General features: G+C 47.4%; 1 protein-coding gene across 1 annotated transcript in view; it reads right to left on the reverse strand.

The window, feature by feature from the left end:
• EFNA2 (ephrin A2) overlaps nucleotides 1–19,636 on the reverse strand; it is a 180,506-nt gene extending 160,870 nt beyond the window's left edge. Inside the window, exon 1 of the mRNA XM_056845586.1 lies at nucleotides 19,482–19,636. Coding sequence (XP_056701564.1) covers nucleotides 19,482–19,606 — 125 coding nt within the window. The 5' untranslated portion in view covers nucleotides 19,607–19,636. The remainder of the gene's footprint in view (nucleotides 1–19,481) is intronic.
• Nucleotides 19,637–25,184: the final 5,548 nt, after the last annotated feature.

Here is a 25,184-nt window from a genome sequence, read left to right on the forward strand (position 1 = left end):
TGCATTGTGCAGGAGGTTGGACTAGATGACCCTGGTGGTCCCTTCCAACTCTACGATTCTAAGTCTGGGATGACGGCTCAAGATGGAAGTTCTGCTTTGCCACACTGTGGGCTTCGATTTCTAGCCCAAGCCGTGGGCCCCGAGGGCCTTTTAAAGGGGGATTACATTAGTGGAGGGAAGGTCCATTCATGGCAACTAGCCATACTGACCACCACATCTAGAGACGGCCAGCCTCTGAATACCAGAGCTAGGAGGCAATTTTGAAGAAGGCCTTGGCCTCTGCGCCCTTTTTGTTGGCCCTCCAGGGAAACCGGTTGGCTACTGTGTGAGATGGGTTGTTGGAATAAGTGGACCACTGGTCAGATCCAGCAGAGTGCTTCTTAGGTTGACAGCCGGTCCCTGAACCTTTTGAGCCTGCGGGCACCTCTGGAAATCTGAGACCGCGTGGTGGGCCCAGCCGCGAGAGGCAGAGGCAAACACAAAACGGCTACCGCAGCTCACCTTCAGTCGCACCCGGTGCCGCCGAAGCAACGTTTTGAAAAATCCACACAACCGATCAAATCTCCGACAGCCACTCAGAAGCCTTGACGGGCAAAAGCCCCACCGGGCCCAACCCACTTTGACAGGCATCAGAACGGGTGTCAACGGGCACCCACGGTCACCACATTGGGGGACCCCTGGAGTTCGGCCACCCACCACCACAGCCTGGCACGGAGAGCGCCACAGCTAAGGAAAGCCCTTCTGAGGGAGGCCTGCCAAGTCCCCGCAACCAGACAGACACTTATCCATTCTCTCAGGAGTTTCATTCTTTTTGTTCAGCTGACGCTGTTTAATGCTCTTCTGCAGCACCCCAGAGCAGCTATTTTTCTCCCTAGCTTTGAATAATTTGGTTTGTTCTTTTGTGTGTGCGTTTCTCTTTTCCCCCGTCTATGCACTCACACACCACTTTCGGGAGCCGTGCAGAAAACCAACGTATGGATTTCTCAGGAAATAAAGCAAGCGAGTGAACAGTGCTCCGATTACTGATGGGAGATCCCTCCGTGTGCATGGAATTCCTGCTCCAGCCAACTGCCGCTCCATTCATCTCGAGCGCGACAGCTTGGCAGAACATTGACCATGCTGCCTGCGCATGTCCTCTGCCTCCACTGAAAGGAGTAGGAAGCCTGGACATACTGGAGAACCATGTGCACAGAACGACAAACCAGGGCCGTGATTCATTCCTGGAAACAAGAGATGCCAGGGTTCAGACCTCTCTGGAAAGATGATTCTCTGACCTGAAGGCCCTTTTGCCTCATCCCTGGCAAGGGGAAGGCACGCAGCATCTATTCAAGGTGGTGGAGATGATGGAGATGGAGGAGGAGGAGGAGGAGAAGAAGAGTTGGTTTTTATATGCCAATTTTCTCTTCCTTTAATGAGTCTCAAACCAGCTTACAATCGCCTTCCCTTCCCCTCTCCCCACAACAGACACCTTGTGAGGTTGGTGGGGAGGAGAGAGTAAAGAGAGAACTGTGACTAGCCCAAGGTCACCCAGCCGGCTTCATGTGGAGGAGCGGGGAAACCAATCCAGTTCACCAGAGTAGCCTCCGCAGCTCATGTGGAGGAGTGGGGAATCAAATCCGGTTGTCCAGATCAGAGTCCTCCGCTCCAAACCACCGCTCTGAACCACTACACCACACTGGCTCCCAAGATATTAGCTCATTTCATCCCATGAACAACTGTCCTGTTCCAGAGAGACAGAGAAAGACTGGTTGTAGGGATTCCTACTCCCCCCCACTCTCCAATACAGCTCCAGATTTGTTGGGTGTCTCTTTTACAATGCATATGGCTTGACTGCTCCAACACAGGGGAAGCAGAATGTCTCGAATGGACAGTGCGGATCTGACACCACCAACCAAAGATCCGTATCTCACATCATCGCCCGGCTTTTCAGCGCAATCTGTTCTCATGGTTCGGGCTGCCAGTCACTGAGAAATCCAATCATGGGCATGCAGCTGTGAAGCCCTTCAAGGCAACTCGGAGCTGAGTAAGTCCGCCGAGCAGGAAAAGGGGAGAGTCAGCATCGAAACCCTCAATGCAATGTGCCATTTCTCTTCCTGGTTATTTCACTGGCCAGGGCTCCTTCGCACATGCAAACCAGACAAATATTAATCATTCTGGAACATTTTCATCCTGCCCTTCTTCCAGGGAAAACATGCATGGTTCTCCCCTTCCTCTGTTCGATCCTCACAACACCCTGTGGGATAAATTGAGTTGGGTAGGGATTTGAACCCGTGTCACCCGGATCTGGCTTTGGCCCTTTTAACACAGTTGAATGAGGAGGAGGGAGGAGGAGGAGGAGGAGGAGAAGTTAGTTTTTATACGCCAGCTTTCTCTACCACTAAAGGAAGAATCAAACTGGCTTACAATCACCTTCTCTTCCTCTCCCCACAACAGACACCCTGTGAGGTAGGTGGGGCTGAGAGAGCTGTGACTAGCCCAAGGTCGCCCAGCTGGCTTCATGTGTAGGAGTGGGGAAACAAATCCACTTCACCAGATTAGCCTCCGCTGCTCTTGTGGAGGAGAGGGGAATCAAACCCAGTTCTCCAGATCAGACTCTACTGCTCCAAACCACAGCTCTTAACCACTAAATGTGGTACTAAATGTGCAAGACAATTTATCAACTGGTACCCAATTTATGCTACGGAATTATATTCAAGACTCACAATGTATTCATGTATTTGTATACAAGTCTTACAAATTAACACCTTTTAATCCAGACTAAATTCAAAATAAACACAAAATAAATGTAATCAACACAAAATAAATGTAATACATCACTTTATTACTACTGAATTGATGTTCATATATACAAATACATGAATTCATTGTGAGTCTTGAACATAATTTCATACCATAAGTTGGGTACCAGTTGAGAAACGGTTTGCCTTTCAACACCGTGACAGCTCCCAGTGTGGTTGAGAACCACAGGGATGTCTGAACTCAGTTTGGTGCTGAGCCAGGACAGAAGGACTGGCAATCCACATGAGAAAGCACATTACTTTTGGGGGGTGTCGCCACCCCGTTTCCAAGTTCTTCAACATTGCCAATCTAGCACCCGCAAGGTTGTTTGGTCGTTTCACGCTTTGAATCAAAGCAGGGGCAGCCCCAAATTTGTTCCCACTAGATGCAGAGGTGGCCACAGCTAGCTAGCTTAGACGACTTCTAAAAGGGTCAGGCATATTTGTAGAGGAGGCTTGGCAACTTCTTCGATAACAAAGTGGAACCTCCACATACAGAGGCAGCCCACCTTTGAAACCCAGATGCTAAGAATTAGCAGCTTTCCTACTACGCTTGCCAGTCTGGCGAAAACAAAATTATCCTGGGGTTTGTTTGTTGGCTGCAAAAATCATTTCCAATTTCTTTGTGTTGGAACCAAATGTCTTGGTACCTACGTAGACAGGGCCTTGTGATTTGCCAGCATCCGAATGGAACTCCCTGTGAGTAAAGGTTGCTTGATTTCTCTTCAGACCCTACTTAGGAAAAGGCAGAATGTCTGAACCCTTGCGCTGTTTGATGGGCCCGGTGGCAGAAAAGTAGCAACGGGGACAGCTCAAACTAACAAGGAGAAAGCTTCCCAAGTTACAAACTTTTACAAAAGATTAAACTATCACCTGTACCTCTGGGTTGACTGCATAAAGTTTCATCGGGTAGCTTTACAGCAGTGATTCCCAACCTTTTTTGACCAGGGACCACTAGGACTTTTTTGTTCGGTGCAGGGACCCCAAGGTTCAAAATAAAAATTCCGGGAATTTGAAAATAAACTTTAATCATAACTGTTAGTTAAACATTAAACTTAGAATAATATTTGAATATATATATTTTATAATAGAGAACTTTTAATTGAAAATATTAATTTATTATGGGTTTATAACTTTGTTTCGCGGACCTTAATTTAGTTCTCGCAGACCCCTGGGGGTCCATGGACCCCTGGTTGGGAACCAGTGCTTTACAGTGTCCAGCCTCCAGATGGAGTCTGGAGATCTCCCCGAATTACAACTGATCTCCACACTACAAGATCAGATCCCGAAGAGCAAATGGCTGACCTGGAGATGGTCGCTATGGCCTTTTATCCCTCTGAGGCCCCTCTCCTCCCAAACCCTGCCCTCCCCATGCTCCACCCCCAAATCTCCAGCAACCTCCCAACCCAGAGTTGGCAACCCTAGCTAGCACACACTTTTAGACCGAGAAACCGTCGGGAGGGTTGCTTTCCAGATCTCGCAGAGATCTTCGGCATTGCCCGTGAAAACGCCTTTTGTTCCCGCGTGGATCTTCGCACTGCTCTACCTCTGCTGCGTTTGCAGGCAGAGCTTTTGTTCTGGGTGAAGCCCCCCCCAGTTACCCTTCCCCCCCCAGACAACGCACTTCTGCTCCCACCTGTAGGTAGACCCCCCCTCGGTTCGGTCTCTCTCGCGGTTTGGCGGCTCATTAAGCTGTAATTAGCTCTGAACCGGGAGGAGGCACTTGAGCTGAACAGCTGCCTCAACAAGCCAGGAGGGAATGAGAAGGGGGGGGGGACCCCAGGGGGGGAAATGTTTTAGCACCAAGCAAAAAAGGCTCACAAGCATTTCAAGGAAGGGTTGGGGGGAGGTCACAACATTCCAGTTCAGGATATCAGAAGATGGAGGGGGAAACCCTTTATCCGGGTCTTCTGGCGTCCTCGTTCATCTGTTCATTCACCACGTAAGACTTTGGCCTTGCGATTCCATCAGGGGCAACAGACCCGTTAATGTACGAGGGCGGGGAGTCTTCTCCGAGCAAAGCCGGTTAAAAACCAGTCACACCAGGGCGACCCGCTGGGAGCGGCTCGCTAGAAGAGGGCTTCTTAAACTTTTTCCACTCGCGACCCCTTGTCACCCAAGAAATTTTTACGTGAGCCTGGGTATATAGGTATGTAAAGCAGGTATACAAATCAACCATTTACTGATAATAAATCATAAAGGAACCTTTTACTGTTGCCAAATTTTTCGTGGCCCCCGCATTCGGGATCACGAAAAATTTGGCATTTTTTAATGACCCACATTTTAAGAAGCTTTGCGCTAGAGGAGACCACAAAACCCTGATCTGCCGAGTACATTCCAGAACAGGGAAATCTAGATTTGCCAAGTGACCATGTGGGGAAAGGACAGTGTAACCAAAAGCAAGGCCACTCTCCTGCCTAAGTTGCGGGGTGGGGGGAGCTTGCTATATCAATTTGATGTACTGACAGGTTTTCTGAGCCACCAAAAATGAGAAGGCCCGCCGTTAGTTGCTATAGCTCAGCTCCATCCCTTGGTCCCACTCAAGATTTCTGTCTTGGTTTTTTTCCACAGTCCCCCGTACAAACACGGCTCTGGGCACAGCACTGCCACAAAAACCCTGCGAGGCAGTCCTGCACTCTTTCCCCCATACTTCAAATGTATGGGGCTGAAGCCAAGGTAGAGGTTTTCCTGCAGACACAGCTGAGTGAATTAATGGCTGGGCTGAGACTCACTCTGGGGACGTCACATCTCGGAGTTTACATCCATCGTTTATTTCCTGCGCAGATATACTGTCGTTGTACCAAAGCATTCATGGCCATTTACAAGTCACAATTATTTTACAATGCAAAATAAAAGATTTTTTTAGCACCCCAGTAAACTTGCAGAATTCCCTCTGGCTGTAAGTAGCCGCGTTCTCTCGGCCTGTTAGCGGCAGCCATGATATCCGACATGCTCTTTCAAGGGTGTAAAGGAAGACGCACCTGTGGTGAAAGGATCGGGTTCGCAGCTGTACAGCAAACCAATACCCCAACAAGCTTCTAAAATTCACATAGGCGTTCCAAAGCAAAACCACACAAGTTTTACATGCGCTTGAGTATACCAATGTGTATGTGGCAGGGGTCCCCTAACATCAATGCAAAAAAAAAAAAAAGATGTCCCCTTACATCTGGAGGAAAGATGTTGTTAAGTAGGGTTTTTTTTTGCAAACCAGCTGCATCCTTGCCAACATTTCACAGAAGAAAATAGACACATCTGTGTTCTCACACCAAGCATCTCTGCCCGAGCCCCCCCCCACTTTACAAAACGGCGACAGTCTTGGCTCTGTTCACTAGATTCACTTAAACTCCCCGCCCAACAGTTCGCCCTCCGTCAGCCTCGCCGTAAAGAAACTAAAACGAAGACAGGTTGGTAAACCAGCTTCCAGAATGTTTAACTGCACAAGAGATCTGGTTGTGCGTGTTGCCAGAATAGCTGGAACGCAAAACTCAGTCTTGTTTCCAATACTGATACAAAATTGAGGAGCAGGGGAATGGCAGCGGGCGGCGCATCCCGTGCCAGAGGACGGGCCCCACAGCAAACTTGGGAGTTGTGATTTATAAGGTATTCCAGAAAACGAGAACCGTTCACACACACAAGGCTGCCTCATACTGAATCAGACCCGTGGTCCGTCAAGATCAGTATTGTCTACTCAGGCTGGCAGGATAAGCAGATGCTCTGTCACTGAGCCACGGCTCCTCCCCTGTTGATAAAATAAGTTCAGACTCCTGCTCTAAAGCCCCTTAAGTTGGCGACCTTCCCCACATCTTGTGACAATGAGTACCGCAAGTTACGTTTTTAAAAAAATTGTTCTGTCAGGAGTTTACTGCCCATAAAGTCTCAGTAAAAGCCCAACTCTTCAGGCAGTGAACTAACCAGGGCTCCAAGGCCAACAGACCTCCACTCAGTCCAACAGACATCAAGAAAAAGCCCCACAGTATCTCCCACCACCACCACCACCGCCTTTGCCTTGTCTCACTGAAAGTCCTTCACAAGGGAGCTTGCTCAGAAAGTTTTATCAGAAGTATCTTTATCTCCATAACTACATAACTATGCAGCTCTAACACTACACTGGCCTACCTTACAAGGTTGGCGTAAGAACTACTAAAAGACAGTAGGAAAAGCAATTTGGCCATTCTAAAAGCCCTGCATAAATACTAAACCTTATTACTAGAAAATGGGATGGGGATTCCGATAACCCAGGGGGAAATAAGAGGGAAACAGTTGGACTGTACCCACCTAAGTATGCCAAAGCTGCAGCTTTTGTGGACAAAACAGAAGGTCAGTCCACAACTCACATGGTCCTAGAGCAGTAGCACATTGGGTGTTTTATAAAATAAAATCCTGCAGAAAACACTCTGGATGTCCCTTATCTTGAAAACTCTACGGCAGGGGTGTCAAACATAAGGTCTGGGGACGAATCCGGCCCCTCGAGAGCTCTTATCCGGCCCGCGAGACAGCCGAGGCAGTCCCCACCACCACTCTCGATCTGGGCTGGCAAGGCATGGCTTGGCCCAACCAAGTGACATTTATGTCATATCCGGCCCTCGTAACGATTGAGTTTGACACCCCTGTTCTACGGGGTTGTCGTAAGTCAGCTGTGACTTGATGGCACTTTCTTCCACCACCACCACGGAAAACACAAGTTCTGTTCTTTTTAGTCACTCTATTGCCCGTGACATAGACTTTGAACCACAGATTCTAAACGGCTTCAATAATCCACAAAATGGCTTCTTTTTTAGTGGACAAAGACTCGATAGTAGTCAAGTAAAGTCCATTGCTTGTATGGGAAGGCCCAAAAGCACGCAACATGAAACGTACAAAGGAAATCATCCGCAGGTCACAAAGGGACAAATTTTCAAACAGGCCAGCTCAGAGAAGTGGCACGCAGATCAGCCATTGCCAAATTTCTTTTTGCCCGGGTGGGTTCTTTTACACTTCCAACTTTCGTTTTGGAAGAAATTCGCTCTTTGTGTTACCGAATGCAGATGGGGGGGGCAGTCTCAGAAGCACCAGAATCCTCCTCAAGCGATCCTCCTTGTGGGAGCACGGAGCACATGCCTTCTACCACACGGAGCCCGCTTCATTTGAACTGTTCGAAGACGGGCCCACAGAGCTGTGGCCATTCTCACAACCTCAGGGCCTCCGTGCTTGTGGAAATCACCGTGGCCCTGGGAAACCCTGAATAGGTCGCTCGTAACCAGTTATCCCCTCCTAGGCACACTTACACCGCCCGCCGGCTTCATGGAAGCAATTTGCAACCATGGGTTTAAGCCACTGCCATATTGGTGATTTGCCCGGAGCCGGATGCTTTTGGAAAGCGAGTTTCCCCCCCGGTTTCGCACAACCTTGTTGCACTTTGGTAAACCACCTGGATCCCCCCCCCCCGCAATTCTGCAATCTTTCCAAGTCCTGTGTTGTTGAAATGTTTTGGGGAATATCGCGGCAAAGCTGGGCTGGCTGCTGTAGGGGCGGAAAGGTCTGGATTTGACCAGACCTGCCCGCCCAGCAGCCGTTTTCCCTGCCCCTGCGGCGGCTGTTCCCACCCCCTGCCACCAGGGGGCTTTTTAAAAGTTCTTTGTTGTTTTCTCTTCACATCAGATATTGGCATATTGATATAACAGTATATTGGTGTGGCAATTATCTTTTAAAAACTTGGGGAAATTCCCCTCCTGTGGTGCAGGGGAGCTGGTGGCCAGCACGGGGATCGGGGCAGGGAAAGTACAAGTAACTCCTCGGGAAGCTTCGTTGCTGCTGCGTTGCATTGGTAGCTGCAGCCACCGGGTTGGAGGGGTTGCGAACGAAAGCATCTCCATGCGGGAAAGCCTTTGGTCGATCACCCCAAATACACTCTTGGAATCTCCGCTGCCACAGTAAGGTGGCTTTCTACAGCAAGCGAGAACGGAAGGGCCAGAGATCTGAAGCAGCCATCTCTTTCCCCACGACGATTTACAGACAATGGCCCAGCTTTTTATACCAGGCTTGCAAAGTACCACCTTTGCGCCTAGCAACTCTTTAATAATTTGAAGCACAGCGCCGGAGAGGCAACGTTTCTTTTTCCTGAGCCAGCTGGGCTTTTAAAATACTGGAAACGTGCTTTGGAGTGGCGGGGTTTTGTCAGACTTGAGGAGTCTCAGGCACAGGTTTTAGAAGTCAAAGCGATTTTATTGTGTGCCAGGAACCCTTAATAAGAACGTGCGGGTCTGTCTTTCACAATCGCAGTTCCCATTCCTTGGGCCCAATGCTACCAATCTGAAAAGTGCTCTCGATCACCAAGTGTAAATCCCGAATTATTATTGGTCCTTGGCATCGCCTCCAATCTCCTGCAGTTGCCGAACCAGGGTTGATGCCGAAGCAACCAGCACTGGAACGGGGCAGCGTGGGTCATCTTTTTGGTTTCTTTCAGGGGTTCCCATACCGTAGAACCCAAAGAAATGCAAAAAAAAGTTGTCGACCTATTCAAATTTTATTGCAATTTAAAAAAAAAAAAAAAACAGGAACCGAGCTAATACGTACTCACAATTGGATATGACTCTAGTTCTGGGGGAACAAGGGACAGTAAGGGATCTTTAGAAAACAAAACTGAGAAACAGCTGCCAACCAAAAGGCTTTTTTAAAGCGAAATGTGAAAGGTGAGAGAGCCGAAATTTCATCCTGCTTAGCGACACAAAATAATTCAATTTCTAGTAGACTGAGCTGGTTGAGGCGAAGGGCGAAACTATTCTTGCACATCTGTCTGTACACATTGCAAGTCCATTATCAGGAGCTTTGCACTCTCAGGATGGAGGCGGCTAAATATTAAAACCACTGCCACAAATCTTTTCGGATGCCAGAGATAAGGGGCACAAAAAAAATATGCACGCACTAGAAATAACTCTGTAACTGTCTTTGTACGTCCCAAGCAGATCTTGAGATATATGAATATTACGCTGCCAGATGTGCGAACGGCACCAAAAAAGACACAAACTCCCTCTGTGCTATAAACACAGCAAGATCAGGTTGGTTTTTTAAAAAAAAATGAGCAAGCAGAGATAAACAGATGTGTTATCTTTAGGGCCACACTGAGCACCAAAGTTAAGAACCATGTACAGATGTGAAGAATATACCGAACATGCTGACATTAGCAGGCCGTTCAGTCACTATGCCTTTGATACAGACAAACACATATTATTTCTCTTCTTCCTTTCTCATGCTCTCCCGTTCCTTTTCACAATCCACCTTTCCTATGAAATCTTTGACTTAACCTCGTAATTCACACACCCAGTTGAAGGGGAGCCTAAATAACATTTTATTTAGCCCTTTCCCCCCTTTCCTCCCCCCCTTTAACGTCACATTTGTACCCCACTCTTCTTCCAAACCGCCCCCCCCATTCATCCCATGATTCCTCCTTTCTCTTCATCATTTGAATCGCTTTCCCTCGTCTTCTGACCACACTGCCGTTAGAATGTAGATTGTAAGCCCTTTAGGGCAGGGACCAATTTCTTCTGTTTCCATTATGTGTCCAGTATTATGTACATCAATGCAATAATTTATTTATTTTTAAAAATTTTGCACGATAGGCAGATGCGCATGAAACATATGTTTCTGTGTGGGTCTATAAGTATGCTGTTTAGAAATATACCATACAACACATATATTTCTACACATAAATAGATTATACTGCAGACAAAAATCACGGCACAAGATATATACTGTGGTGGCGTTCATCTCCCCTCCTGGCAGAAATGCATATCAGAAGTATGCACACTCACCGACAAATTATTTATGGAAACAGGACTTCAAAACCAGTAGATATTGACAAACAGCTATGGTTGCATGTTCCTCAAGAATACATTAGGGTTTAAAAAAAAAAAAAAAGACAGATGACTAGATGATTGCTCACATACAGATGAGCTAAGATGTAGGAACAAGGTTACAAAACTTGGTTACACGCAGGTCAATCATTCGAGAGAGGTAGTTTTGCAAGCGAATCCCATACCATTGCCTTTCCCTTAAATGGTCCCCAAAAGCCTGCTCGGCAGAATTTGGCAGAGAGTGAACCTGGAATGAAACCTGGAAAAGGTTTGCCTTTACTCCACAGAGCCACGTTGCCCCCAACCCTTCATTTTGAATTCTGTACAGAGAACAGCATCTGGATTCCAAATGCATAACCCGTGGGGAATGCAATTGTGCTCCCTAGAGAGTGAGTAAAACACCTCGCAAGAGAAACGGGGGGGGGGGGGCTCGTTTGCATCCACCATCTATTAAGCCCCATGAGTTGCTCACCTTGGAGAACCACTAAGAGGACTGAACGGCTGCGCGCAGGTGAAGGATATAGGCCAAAAGCATCCGCCGAGGGAAAGAAAAACAAAACACATTTCTAGACACACATACACACACAAAAAAAATTACGTAAGAAGTGTAGGACAGTTTTCTGCGCACCCTGCGGCAGCTTGAAAGAGTGGGGCAGCCTTTCCGTAGCAAGGAAGTCCCAATTTGAATTGGATCCAGCTGTGGTTGAGAGACACTTGAGCACAGAACGTAGGAGAGACATACATTCCCTAAGGTGGCAGACGAGACACAGCTTTTTTTAAAAAAAAAAACTGATCCATTCATCCAAAGGACTGAGCAGAGAGCAGATCCCCGTGTCAAAACCATGTCTCCTAGTGAGATTGACTTCCACATATGTATGCCAGGTTCTGTCACTTTGCTGCTACACCAGGATCATCTAGCTCTGCCTTTCCCAGCCTGTGGGCCCTGACCCAAAACTGGGCTGTGAAGCCCGTGAAATGGTGATCCCAGGCTTTTGTAGTTTTATACTTTTGCGCATGCTCCTTTTTTATTTTTTAACTGGGTCACCACACCATGTATATTTGGACTCGAGGGCCACCATACCAAAAAAGGTTAGGGACCACTGATCTAACGTTCTTATTTTTCTAAAAAGACATACGCATGAGGTGAAGGTTGTGCCGAGAACACCAATTTTTACGTATTTGGAAGACCCGACATCTCCAAAGACAGCCCCCATCAACCTTAAGAAACAACCTCATCTTTTGAGGAATCTGAGCAAAGATGATGAAGGGAACTTTGACTCTCAAAAGCCCGTCCCCCGAAAATCTTGTTGGTCTCTAAGGTGCCACTGGATTCGAAACTAGCTCTTCTATTGCAGACCAACATGGCTACGCTCTGAAACTATCCTCAAGAAACAGAGCACCCATGTTTAAAAACCAGGACTGAGTCTGGGAAACTCCAGGTTGAGTTTCCCTTTGGAGTCAATAGCTCAGGTTAAGATGGCTTATTTGAGCCTTTTCCTGTGGCCACTGGCTACGAATGTGAGGTTGTCCAGGTGTCTTCTGAATTCCCTATTGCTTTGACTAAGCTCTCCAACTCAACTGGATCCCACTGCCAGGTTAAGGATGATAAAGAAGAAGACCAGTTGGTTTTTAATACCCCAATTTTCTCTACCTTTAAGGAGTCTCAAACTGGCTTACAATCATCTTCTCTCCCTCTCCCCACAACAGGCACCTTGTGTGGTAGGTGGGGCTGAGAGAGTTCGGAGAGAACTGTGACTAGCCCAAGGTCACCCTACACATGGAGTGGAGAAACGAACCCTATTTACCAGATTAGAGTTCGCCACTCATGTGGAGGAGTGGGGAATCAAACCCGGTTCTCCAGATTAGCGTCCACTGCTGCAAAACACCGCTCTTAACCACTACACCATGCTGGCTCTCAGCGTGGCCAAAAGCTATTTACCAAACAATACTTTTCAATCCTGTGATGATCTCTTCTTCTGTATTCATGCTGCTAAACTGCAAGGAGAATTTTACCACCCTTTCACACTGCACCCGATCAGAAATTCGATGAAGTGGAGGAACAGCCGAAAATTCATCTCACCACTTGACAGGACCACAGAACTGCCAAGAGGTTAACCCCGTGGTCAGTAGCCTCGTACACTTCCTTAATTCCAAGAAAAGTTTTCCTTTTAAGCTGCTGTTCGTGGAGAGAAGGTTTCTCCAGACATTATACAGAGTCTCACCTATATCCTACAACTTTGCTCGGATTCCTCAAACGTGGTAAGGATCAGGCAGTTGAAGCAATTTATAGTTGGAAAGACATCCAATGGCCAACAGTGTTCAAGAGAAGATTCTTTGAAGGATGCTCTTACCCAATAACCACATTTGTACACCATGTTAAAACGCAGCCAGAATGATTTGTTCTGCTTCCCATGCTCGGACAAGAACGGAAAAGGGAGAAACTGGCCATGTTTGTGCACATCTTACAAATGTACCCAAAGCCTCAAGCACATCTGGGGAAAGTTGGGTTAGAACCCATAAGAAAACCACAGCTAGATCAAGATATTTTTTTAAACGGCCATTGCCACTCCGTTTAAGGATTTGATCAGGCATTCCAAAAACGATATAGCTGAGCGCACTGTGATTTGTCCCAAACAAGTCGATAAGGACCGTCTCGCTAATCCTCTAGTCCAGAATTTGGTACCCAATAATGGATATCTGAACACAAGCACTTAAAGCCAATGCCTGCTCACTTTCTTCGCAGTATCTGATAGAACAGCTTGCTGGGAGATCCACATTTTCTCTCACATGACCCAGAAACACACAATTCCAACCACTCCCTAAAAAGATGCCTACAAGACAGAGAGAACATGGCTGAAGTTCTCTGTGGGAATCTCTGGATTTGTCTCTGTTTCAGGAGACACGTTTTTACATCAAGAAACAAAGCCCTCTGCAGCTAATCTCCCTCCACCCCTAAAAAATAAAGTTTTGCAAACAGATAAATAAGGAGGCAAGAAATGTTTGTGTGGCTAAACAGGCCAGGGGCGGGACAAAGTAAAATAAAATAATGGGATGTCCTGTGCAGCAGATGGAGAGAGAAAATAGCCAGCCATTTACCTCTCTCTCTCTCGCTTCCCTTTTACAGAGATATCGAACCGTGGTGGCCTTCTCAAGAATAGCATTTGGTTACAAGAAAACTGTCATTCCGGAATTACTCTAAAACTGCCCATTACGCTGCAGCAGGTAACAGGGAGGAGAGAGACAAATCTTCGTCTCGTACTTCAGGTTGATCTATCCAATCACTCCAGCGAGGAGAACTGGAATTTGCTTGGGTTTCTAATACAATCATAAGGCCTCCTAGAATGAGGCCATTTGTCGTCCCCCGGCTCATCATCTCTCGCGCGCACTCGCACACAACACACGCACACCTTTACAAAAAGCAGACGTTCCGCTGATGCCAAATTTCGCATTGCATCGAAAGCCACCGCGGACCCCCCAAAGGTGGATAGGTAACGTTGACACAGTAGTGGTCTCAAGACCGGCATGAGGTACTCGATCCAATTTGGCCCCAACATGAACAAACATTTACGAGAAACTCAAGGAAGCTCCCTGCCATCCCCAGGCGATCAAAACATTAAAATGGAGGGAGCAGTGATGGAAGGAGGGAGAATCCCCTGTGAAACTGCGCAGAATACTGTAGGTTGGTATGCATTTTGATACCTTTTTAATTGTATAAAATGTGTAAATAATATTCGACACAATAAAACCAAGGAAATCCTACGAGGGTCTAACAAACCCTTCCTATCGGGAGTCAACTTGTGTTATTTCAGTGAAGCAATATTTTCCTCACAATTCCCAGCCGCCCGGTAATTTGGACTCTGGATACACCATACTGTATTTCGGCGTACGCTTGAGTCAACATGGCAAGAACGCTTTCCCAAGTGCCATGGGCGAAATATAACATGGCAGCCGCGTTCCTGTTCCGTCTGCCGGTCTAGGAAGACGCCTAGCTTCTTACTGAAGCTCGGCTTGGTTTTGCTAACCTTGGAGTAAAATACCCAGTCTTCCTTTTATTTAAGCACACAGGAGAGCGAACACCCTTGGCCGTGCCTAACCCATCCCTCCCGCCGATATTTCAATCAACAGCCTACACAGAGACGTATTTAATAAACATCTCTTAACGTTCTCCAGACCCATGGCTACCACATAAAACACTACGACGGGTCGAAGATATCAAGGATGCCTGCGGGTGATCAAAAATTACATTCAGAAGGGGCGAAGCTTCCTGTGTCTCAATTTACAATTGATTTTTAATTTAGACACAATTATCAAGGAGGGCATTCCTTTTGGCCAAGCCAGGCACATGTGCCATGAGATTGAAATGCCGGCTTCCGGAGGGGAAAAATAAAATGGAAAAAGGGGAGGAGGGGCGGAAAACGATACACATATATAAGATTTCAATTTTTTTCTCTTTTGAATTTTTCCATTCTCTCCCCCCCCCCACAATGAGGGGGATACAACACGCTATCCAACTACAGCTATGAAATAGATATAGCACCCATTTTCGTATTGAATACCAGTAGCCAACATGCAGTGGATTTATACCAACTTCAAACTAATGGCACCCATTGGGGTTGTCTTTGCTTGGTTTTATTAAGAAACTGGATCTTTCCTCCCTGCTTTTGCAAATTTTTCAAATATTTACGCTCGCCAAGAACTTTAGAACAAAAGGAAGGACCAAAGATGTGGAAAGTAACTTCTGTTTCTCTAGGTTCTTGGTCATTTATCTACTTAAGGCAAATATTTTCCAAATTGTTTGGTGGACCGTACCCTATGGAAGCAGTTCACCCATTTTGTGTTCGCACTACAAATCCTAGCATGCTCAATGTAAGATTAAAAGCACCTATTGTCTCTCAGTAAATGTGAGAAGTCAAAAACAAACCTGTTTGTTCCTCTAAACAGCAGCGTTCAATGCACAATTTTTTTAGTATGGGGGAGGAAGCAAAAAGAAATCTCCAACAGTAGAGTCCGATGGGAACTCCTGAAGGATTTCCAGAAATCTGAACCCTACTACGTTAATGGGTGTTTCTGGATATGCTCAGGCACAGTCACACAAAAAGTTCACACCCCCAACATGAGATGTCATTCATTCCCAAAGACACGGGCAAATTTGCCAGCTCTCACTAGATAACGGGGGGGGGGATGGTGGAGAGCCACTGGTTCACTTCCATCATGCAGCTGTGTTTCCATGTTTTTAAAGTCACTATACCATGTTGGACACATTAGTTTTGTACAAATCACTCTCCTTGTGTCAAGAGTCCAATTTTTTAAAAAATCTGAAATGTGTGTGGGGTGGTGGTGGTGGTAAATGACCCACAACAGAACCTTAAAATAAGAAACCAGACGGGGAAAGGAACACCGTTGTATTTCTCTAAACAGATGTACCACAGCAACGAACAACCTTCGAACCTGCGGAAATTAAGACACACAAACACAACGCAGTTGCCCTGAAAGCACTCAACTTCACGGTGAGAAATTTTAAGCCACATTAACCGAGCCAAAACATCGATTTGTGTTTTCGAGGCTGGCTATGGGTCTCCCCCCCATTTGGATCGATCTCATATTAACAACATTAATGCTCAATCTTTTATGTGGAGTTTTGAAAGAAAAAAACAGCAGTTGAAGAAAATGGGAAGAAACCACAATCCTCGTTTAAAAACCACCACAAAAGGGGGTGGGCAAGGGAAATGAATGATAACAAAAGCCAAATCTCCAGTTTGTCTACCAGAAATCAAACCTATGTGAAAGATTTCCGCTGCGGACCCCCACAGACGTAAAACGTTGGATTATCTTTTGTGTTTTTTTTAAGGCCACAAAGTGGCTGTGCCAAAAAATGTTTCCAAAAAGGAGGTGTTTTTAGGACGGGAGCCCAAGGAGTGTGCGGGTTTTTAAAAGCAGGTGACTGCACAAAATGAATCGCATAAAAAAACCCATGCCCTTTGGGGTACCCTCAGCTCCCGAGTCGTCTCATGACGGACAACAGACTAGAACAACCGTAATTCGGGACCCCCAGATATAGAAAGGCCTCCGTCGCCTCCTGAGTTTCCCCTCTTTCCCTCCATACAGTGGCCCTCATTGAAATGCAGTCATGAATTTCCCTCAAATCTAAAACATTTCATCTCGAGTATGAAGCCCCTCATTCATAATGACAGGAAACGATCTGGAAAGAGAATCATTTCTCTATTAAAGGTTCCCCTCAGAGCTCTCTCACAGCAAGAGTGGGGAATGGAGGAAAAAATTATCTTCCATCAAGATGTGTGTGGAGGGTGGGGGGAAGGAAGAGGACTTTTTCTTTTCTTTTTTTTACTAAAACCAGCTTTGAGACAAAGACGTTTCCCGTGCATGTCTTGCATGGCTCTTTGCACAACTGGGCAGCAAAAGGTTCATTTCTGCATTCACAGACAGATCTTTCCCCCTATCAGCAGGTAGCAGAGAGAATGAAACAATACCCGGAGTAACTCCATCTTGTAAATAACCGCGCGAGTGTGTAAAAGCCACAACTCAAAGAAGAAGCCCATGAGAAATTTCGCACCCACGAATAATTGGACAGAGCTCCATGAAGAAATATTTTTCACCGACCGCTGAAACTTTTATTTATGCAAACATTGACACTGCTGCATTGGTAACTATCGTATTTTCACACCTTGGGAGGAGTTCTGACTTGGTCTCCCCCACCCGAGCACAAAACAGAACAGGTTTTCCCCCCCGAGAACTATACTTTTAAAAAAATCGCCGAAATTCTGAAACTGTACACGGTTGCATTTTTAATGCCAAGGGGTGGAGGAACTGCAATAAAACTGGCAGGATTTAAAAAAAAAATTCCATCCCAATCTATCCTCTAATTCAGGCAGGAGAGGAAATGGAGAAGGCAAAGGAGAACATTTCCAAATGCTTTTTTTTAAAAAAAAAATGTTCACCATAAGATTTAAAGAAAAAGGGTGGGTTGGGGGCTCTGGTCCCATACGTCATGAGTGATCAGCGTTGGCTTGTTCTCCCTTTCTTCTTCTTTCTTCTTTTTCTGGGAGAGATCTAGGCCATAATATAGCGTTTGCTCGTTCTCATCCAACACCTTCCTTCAGCTATACTTCACAAAGCTGTTCGGAGCTCCTCCGGAGATATCCCACTTCTGGAATCTCCCCATTGCTCCAGAACAAGGGGACGTAATTTGTTGAAGGGGGGGAGGAAATATGGTGCTCACGACCCAGTTCTTTGCCATGGTTCTCTTTCTCTTGCATCCCAATAGGGAAACATCGCGAGTGCAAAGAAAAAGGGTCCAGGGGTGCTTGGACTGACCTGAAGTTCACGGCCAAAAGGGCCTGTCTCTTACATCTCTCCTCAGCGCAACCGACGTTAACACCCCAGGGGAAAATGGCAACCCAGTTGCCATAAATTGGGAGGAAAGGGCTTAAAAATGATCTCCAGTTGCCATAAATTGGGAGAAAACCTTTCGAAGTCATTATACCATTTGCTCACCTTTCTCACTGAGACACAAGAACCAGCCAGCTTCACCAAATAGCACCCCCCACCCACCCCAGACTTCACCATTTCTGGTTTCCATATGGATGGGATAAAGATGTTCTCCAAAACTTTTTTTCCCTACCCTTCTGAAGACGCCAAAGGGCCTCTCGCAAGAGAAGTGGTCACCTGCCCACAGGGGCCAAGCGAACCAAAATCCACAAGAACAAGCAAGTCAACACAACACGTTTCCCATCCAGGGCAGCGGGGTGAGAGAGGGAGAGAGAAAAGAGAGAAAAGCTGGTGTTTTAATTTGACAAGATGCGAGCTCCTAAGTGAGGCGTAATTGATTTTACAGTCTGCCGTGCTTCTGAAAATTGTTATCTGTGTGTTCTCCTTGGCTGCCTCTGCTTACAAATCCCCAGAATTGGCTTCTGGATGAATGGATTTTTTTTTTTTTTTGTGGTTCAGATGCCAAACGTAAAACAGCTGTTAAGAAAAATATCTTCTTCCCCCCCCCCCCCATGCTCCCTGCTTGTTTCACAGCCATTGCATTTGTGGGGGGGGAGGCAGCGGCGAGAGGATTCCCCCATGCAACTTACCCAACTTCTCCTTGAGCTGACAAACGAAATTTTAAAGCACAGACTTCTTGGGGAGGGGGGAAGGAACAGCAATCCGTTGCCATTTGCCCCTCGAAAGAAAAGATGGCCCAGGGAAAATATCCACGCTCGACACTTCCATCACCCCCCCCACACACACACACACACACCAAATATGAATAATCCATTTCCCAAAGATACCAAAAAACAGTTTGCAAAGCCTTGGAACTTAGCAAGAAATTCATCAGAGTTGTAGAATTTGTGGGAAGGGGGGCTGGCTCTCCTAGCCGTGGGTCATTAGGGACCCACACCCCTTTTGGTATACAGGAACATAGCAGGAGACAAGGGGAAGAAAGAAAGACCCCCTCAAACAGTGATAAGCATCTTTCACCTAGCTAAAGTTTCCCCCACACACACACACACTAAAGAAAGACAGGTTGTTAAGAAGTGTAGTCCGTCTCTCTTTCTCCTGCATGGTCTAACTACGTGACGGTGCTTTCCCAAACCACCAGGACCCCAATAAAGAACTGCCCGGCCTGACCACTAAGAGCTTGGAAAGTTCAGGTCTCCCTCTGACACCTTAGAGCAACCCTACAAAACGTCAAAACAGTTCGCAACCCCAAATTTCCATCTCCCTTGGCGCGCAGGCCCTCCGCCAGCACCCCACACCAAAACGCATGCACTTTTGTGTGTGTGTTGGGGGAGGACACAGCAACGTTTGCACAGCCCCCCGAGCGCGAGTGTGCGACGCAGAGAGCTGTCCTGGCCCCTCTCCATCTTACCTGGGGTTGGTCTTGTTCCAGTACACCGCGTAGCGATCCGAAATGACTTTGCTGCCGTCGTCCGTCCACACGCAGACCCCGACCAGGGTGACAAGGAGGGCGGCTATCTCCAAAAGCAGCATCATCCTGGATTTGCACCTCGGTTGCTTCCTGGCTCCCTTCCTTCCTCCCTTTCTCTGTGGCCCTCGACTTTTCTGCAAAGCTCTTCTGTTTTCAAGAAGGAGGCATGCAGTTCATTTTTGGGGGGTGGGGAGGCCCCCACTTAACAGCTGACAGTTTCCTCTGTCCTTTTTCTTCCCTCTCTCTCACTTTCACAAACGCCCTTAATTCATCCCACTCTGGAGATTCCCCATCTCTTGCAGACTGGGAGAAGTTCTTAGGACCTTTTTGAAAACCATGGAAGGGACAGCCTCGGCCGCCAAAGCCCACCGCAAATTGGTCCTTTGGTATACTTGTGGGTGATCAGGATTTAAATTTGCAAGTGGACGTTACAGAAGAAAGCGCTTCCTTTTTTGCTTCTTTGTTGAAAGAAATCTAGCAATAGATGGACGCGGGTTGAGTTCTTTCTCCTTCCCCCCCTTCCTTCCTTCAGAAGAGAACAATCTGCCAACTTTCTTCTCTCTCGGTTTGAGATTCTGGCATTTTTCCTTCCCCTCTCAAGCTCTTCTTAGCAGCAGGACAGAGGACGGGAGGTCCATCCCCAAGGGGTGACGCTTTCAGTCCAAATGGTACTTCGGATCAAAGATATTTAGGAAAGGAGGAAAAATAGAGGCAGCTAGGCAGGACGGACGGGGACCTTCCAGCATCTCGAAGCAAACGCCCCGCTCTCGCCAAAAAAGAAAGTGTAGGATCGGCAAGCAAAGTGCAGGAAGTTATTTTCTTTGCCTGGATTTTGTCCCCATTTCCAGAGGAGGGGAGGGAAACCACTTTGAAGAGAACGCCCGGTTTTTCCAATAACTCTTTTCCTCAAATGCAACCAGTCGCCTGGAAACAGGGTTTCTAGCAGAGGGCTGGTTTTTCCACACCCCAATATATATTTTTTTAAAAAACTGCATACATATGCAACTTAATCCAAGTTTTTAAAAGGTACCTGGTGGCGCTGCTCTGGTTTTTTCCCCCCCTGGCTACATGTTTGGTACCTCCTGGCGTCTGTGCCTAAAAAGCAAGGGAGGGGAAAGCAAAATTACAGAGCAAGTTTCAGAGAGAGAGAGAAATTGTCAGCGGAATCTAACGCAAATCCAAACAACAGGTTTTTTTTTTCCCCTCCCCCTTTAGCTGCACAAGAAAGGAAAGGAAAGGCAACCACTTTCCCACCTTCCTGTTGCCCCCCTCCCCTCTTTGCAAGCCTCCTTGGAACTGGAAAGAGGGGTCCGCAGCAGGGACAAGATCGCAGGAGCAAAAAGGCCAGAGAGAGAAAGAGCGAGAAAGGGGGGAGGATTTGGAAACACGATCCCCCCCTCCCCATGCAAAACCCTTCTCCCCCCCCTCCCCACCCCTTCCCCTCCTCTGATGGCTTGCTTTTTCTTTTCTTTTTGGAAATGCCTGCAATTGCAACGCGATGCTGAAAATCCAACGCGCTCCCACCTTTTCTCGGTGCAAGATTGCAAACGGGAGGAGGGGGGAAAGAAGGAAAGAAAGAAAGAAAGGGGCTCTTTTTTCTCTTTCCTCTCCCCCCCCCCTTTCCCCCTGTGGACTCCTTAAGCCCTCGCGGCTGGGTCTCCTTTAAGGCTCTCCCCCCACCCCACCCCTCTTTTCTTCAATGGCTCGCAGAGGCTGCAGCTAGAAACTGACACATTGTGGCCACTTGGTGGGTCACCCTAAAGTAACCGCTGCTTTTTCCATTCTCTCTCTCTCCCCCCCCCTTCCCCATCTCCACCATGCAAGGGGGGGCGGGGGCGGGGGCGGGGCCCCGAGGCTCAAGGTTGGTTGGCCGGCGAGCCCGGCTGGCCCCACCTTTCCTCTGCCATGTGGGTGTCTCTCCCTGGTCCGTTGCAAACCGATTTTGGGGGGGAGCAGAGGAGGGGAAGCCACCAGGAAGGGGGGGACAGGGTCAGAGCTGCCTTCCCCCCCCCCAAGAAAAAAACTTTGCAACTCCCCCCCCAAAGACAGAAGCCACAGCACACACACACACCCCAACAAACATTGGGGTTTGCATGGAAAAGACCTTTGCAAAAATTCAAAAGGGCTATTAACCTTCCCCCCCCCTTTTTTTGACATGCAGTAAGGTCATTATCCTGCTTTTAGACAGTGGGATTTAGAACGATGGAGGAAAGGTGGTTTTTAGGGTTGCCAGTCTCCAGGAAGTAGCTGGAGATCTCCCGTTGGTCACGACCTGGCAACCCTATAGGTAGGTTCTTGTAGGTTATCCAGGCTGTGTGACCGCGGTCTTGGTATTTTCTTTCCTGACGTTTCGCCAGCAGCTGTGGCAGGCATCTTCAGAGGAGTAACACTGAAGGACAGAGTCTCTCAGTGTCAAGTGTGTAGGAAGAGTAATATATAGTCAGAAAGGGGTTGGGTTTGAGCTGAGTACTGTCCTGCAAAAGTAATGTGCTAATCATTGTCCTGTAAGTATCAAGATAATGTGCTAATGAGGGTATGGTATGTTAATAGGTAGATCTCCAGGTACTAGCTGGAGATCTCCTGCGATTACAACTGATCTCCAGACAATAGAGGTCAGTTCACCGGTAGAAAAAGGCCGTGTTGGCAATTGGACTCTATGGCATTGGAGTCCCTCCCCAAACCCCACCCTCCTCAGGCTCTGCCCCCAAAACCGCCCGCCGGTGAAGAGGGACCTGGCAACCCTAGACATGCAGAAAGTCCATTATCCTGCTTTTAGACATTGCAGGGGGGGCATTGACAACGATGGAGGAAAGGTTGTTATTAGGGTTGCCAATCTCCAGGTGGTAGCTGGAGATCTGCCAGTGGCGAAGAGGGACCTGGCAACCCTATAGGTAGGGTTGCCAACCTCCAGGTACTAGCTGGAGATGTCCCCTATTACAAACTGATCTCCAGCCGGTAGAGATCAGTTCACCTGGAGAAAATGGCCATGTTGGCAATTGGATTCTATAGCATTGAAGTCCCTCCCCTCCCCAAACCCTCCTCAGGCTCTGCCCCAAAAACCTCCTGCCAGTGGTGAAGAGGGACCTGGCAACCCTAGACATGAAGAAAGTCCATTATCCTGCTTATTATACGTGCACACGCATTTGTCCTAGATGCTGTTGGGCTTTCTTGGGGGGGGTGGGAATTGACCATTCAGTGGAAATAATCATGATACTTGTGGAGCATATGAAGCACTTTGTAATCCTAAAAACAACCCTGCAACAGTAGAAAAGAGCAAGACTCCAGTAGTGACTGGACTCTTTCTCTTGTCTACTGCTACAGACAGACTAACACGGCTACCCATGGTGATTTTACAACCCTACTTGTAGGGTTGCCAGCTCCAGGTAGGGAAATACCTGGAGCTTTGGGGGTGGAGCCTCAGGAGAGCGGGGTTTGGAGAGAGGAGGGACTTTTTTTTGAGAGTCCAATGGCCAAAACGGCCATTTTCTCCAGGGGAACTGATCTCTGTCGCCTGGAGATCAGTTGTAATAGCGGGAGATCTCCAGCCACCACCTGGAGGTTGGCAACCCTACCTACAAAGCAGGACAGTCTTATTATCAACCACACCACCACCCCAAGCATCAAAAAGTGGTGTAATAGTTAGCGGGTCAGACTAGAATATGGGAGACTTGGGGCAAAATCCCCCGCAAGTTGGGTTGCCAGCTCCGGGTTCAGAAATACCTGGAGGGGAGGGGAGCCGGAGGAGGGCGGGGTTTGAGGAGAGCGGGGTTTGGGGAAGGGAGGGACTTCTATGCCACAGAGTCCAATTGCCAATGCGGCCATTTCCTCCAGGGGAACTGATCTCTATCTGCTGGAGATCTCTATCGGCTGGAGATCAGTTGTAACAGCAGGAGATCTCCAGCTGGGACCTGGAGGTTGCAGCACAATAACACACAAACTTGCACAATGCAGCATGTGAAATAAATATAATAAACACAAATTCAAGTTAACAAACCACTGGTCTGAGTGTGCAAAAATAAAGATGCAGTACATTCAATATCACATCCAAGAGTCCAACTAGGTTGGAAGAAACTAGCAATGAAGTTTCTTCCTTCCTTATAGATGATGTTCCTTTCTTCCTGACAGGAGACCATGCCCAGTCACCAAAGAAGACCATGCCTTTTCTCGCTTCGAATATGCAATATTCCTCCTCAGTTCCTCATAAAGAAACTCTCCTAATGTATGTGCAAAGTGCCGTCATGTCACGGCCGACTTATGGTGACCCCTTTTGGGGGGGGGTTTCATGGCAAAAGACCAACAGAGGTGGTTTGCCAGTGCCTTCCTCTGCACAGCAACCCTGGTCTTCCTTGGTGGTCTCCCACCCAAATACTAACCAAGGCTGACCCTGCTTAGCTTCTGAGATCTGATGAGATCTGGCTAGCCTGGGCCATCCAGGTCAGGGCATCTCCTAACGTATCATAAACAGTAACATAATGCTAGTGAAATAAACTAGTGAAATATACTAGTGAAATAAAATGGAAAACCTAATATACAAAATAAAACAACTCACCAGCCTAACGTTTACAAATCATGCCGGCATAGCAGTTGACAGACCTCTTCCTTGTTCCACCACGGGATGCAAAATGGCAAAGGTGGATCCTAATCTGATTCTATCCCATTTAACATCAAAATGGGTAACAGGTGTGGGGGACAGCCACACGCTGTTAAAGGTACATGCTGATGTGAACAAAGGGTCAAAAAGTACACAGCAGAGAGAGAAATACATCAACAGGAAACAAATCCAGTGCAGAGGCAAGATTTTGAATCCAAGACTTGTTGGTTTGCAGCATAGCCATTTTCTATTAAGCTATCCGGAAAAGGCAGAAAAGCCCAGCTCTTTCCCTCCTACTATATGGGCATCTATAGGAAGTGATGATGTAGGAAGTGATGTAAGGAGCCCCGTGGCGCAGAGTGCTAAGCTGCAATACTGCAGTCCAAGCTCTGCTCACAACCTGAGTTCGATCCCATCGGAAGTCGGTTTCAGGCAGCCGGCTCAAGGTTGACTCAGCCTTCCATCCTTCCAAGGTCGGTCAAATGAATACCCGGCTTGCTGGGGGTAAAGGGAAGACAACTGGGAAAGGCACTGGCAAACCACCCCGCAAACAAAGTCTGACTAGAAAACGTCGGGATGTGATGTCACCCCATGGGTCAGGAATGACCCGGTGCTTGCACAGGGGACCTTTACCTTACCTACAGGAAGTGATAGAGGATCGAAAATATGTTTTATATAGCAATTTTCCCTTAAAAAACAGCCACCAAACAGCTGCCGCAGGAGGTCGAGCCAGCTACAAAACAGCGGCCTCAGTTTACCTTGTGTCACAGTGTGAAGATCCTTGTGTTGTGGCTAGGGTTGCCAACCTCCAGGTGGTGGCTGGAGATCTCCCGCTAGTACAATTGATCTCCAGTCAATAGAGATCAGTTCCCCTGGAGAAAATCGCCGCTTTGGCAATTGGACTCTATGGCATTGAAGTCCCTCCCCAAACCTCGCCCCTTTCAGGCTCCACCCTAAAAATCTCCAGGTATTTCCCAACCTGCAGCTGGCACCCCTAGTTTTATTCCCTGACCTCTCCAAGTTTCCAATACCTCATAAGATTCTTTGAACTT

This window comes from Euleptes europaea, chromosome 2 (genome assembly GCF_029931775.1).
Source record: "Euleptes europaea isolate rEulEur1 chromosome 2, rEulEur1.hap1, whole genome shotgun sequence".
NCBI lineage: Eukaryota > Metazoa > Chordata > Lepidosauria > Squamata > Sphaerodactylidae > Euleptes > Euleptes europaea.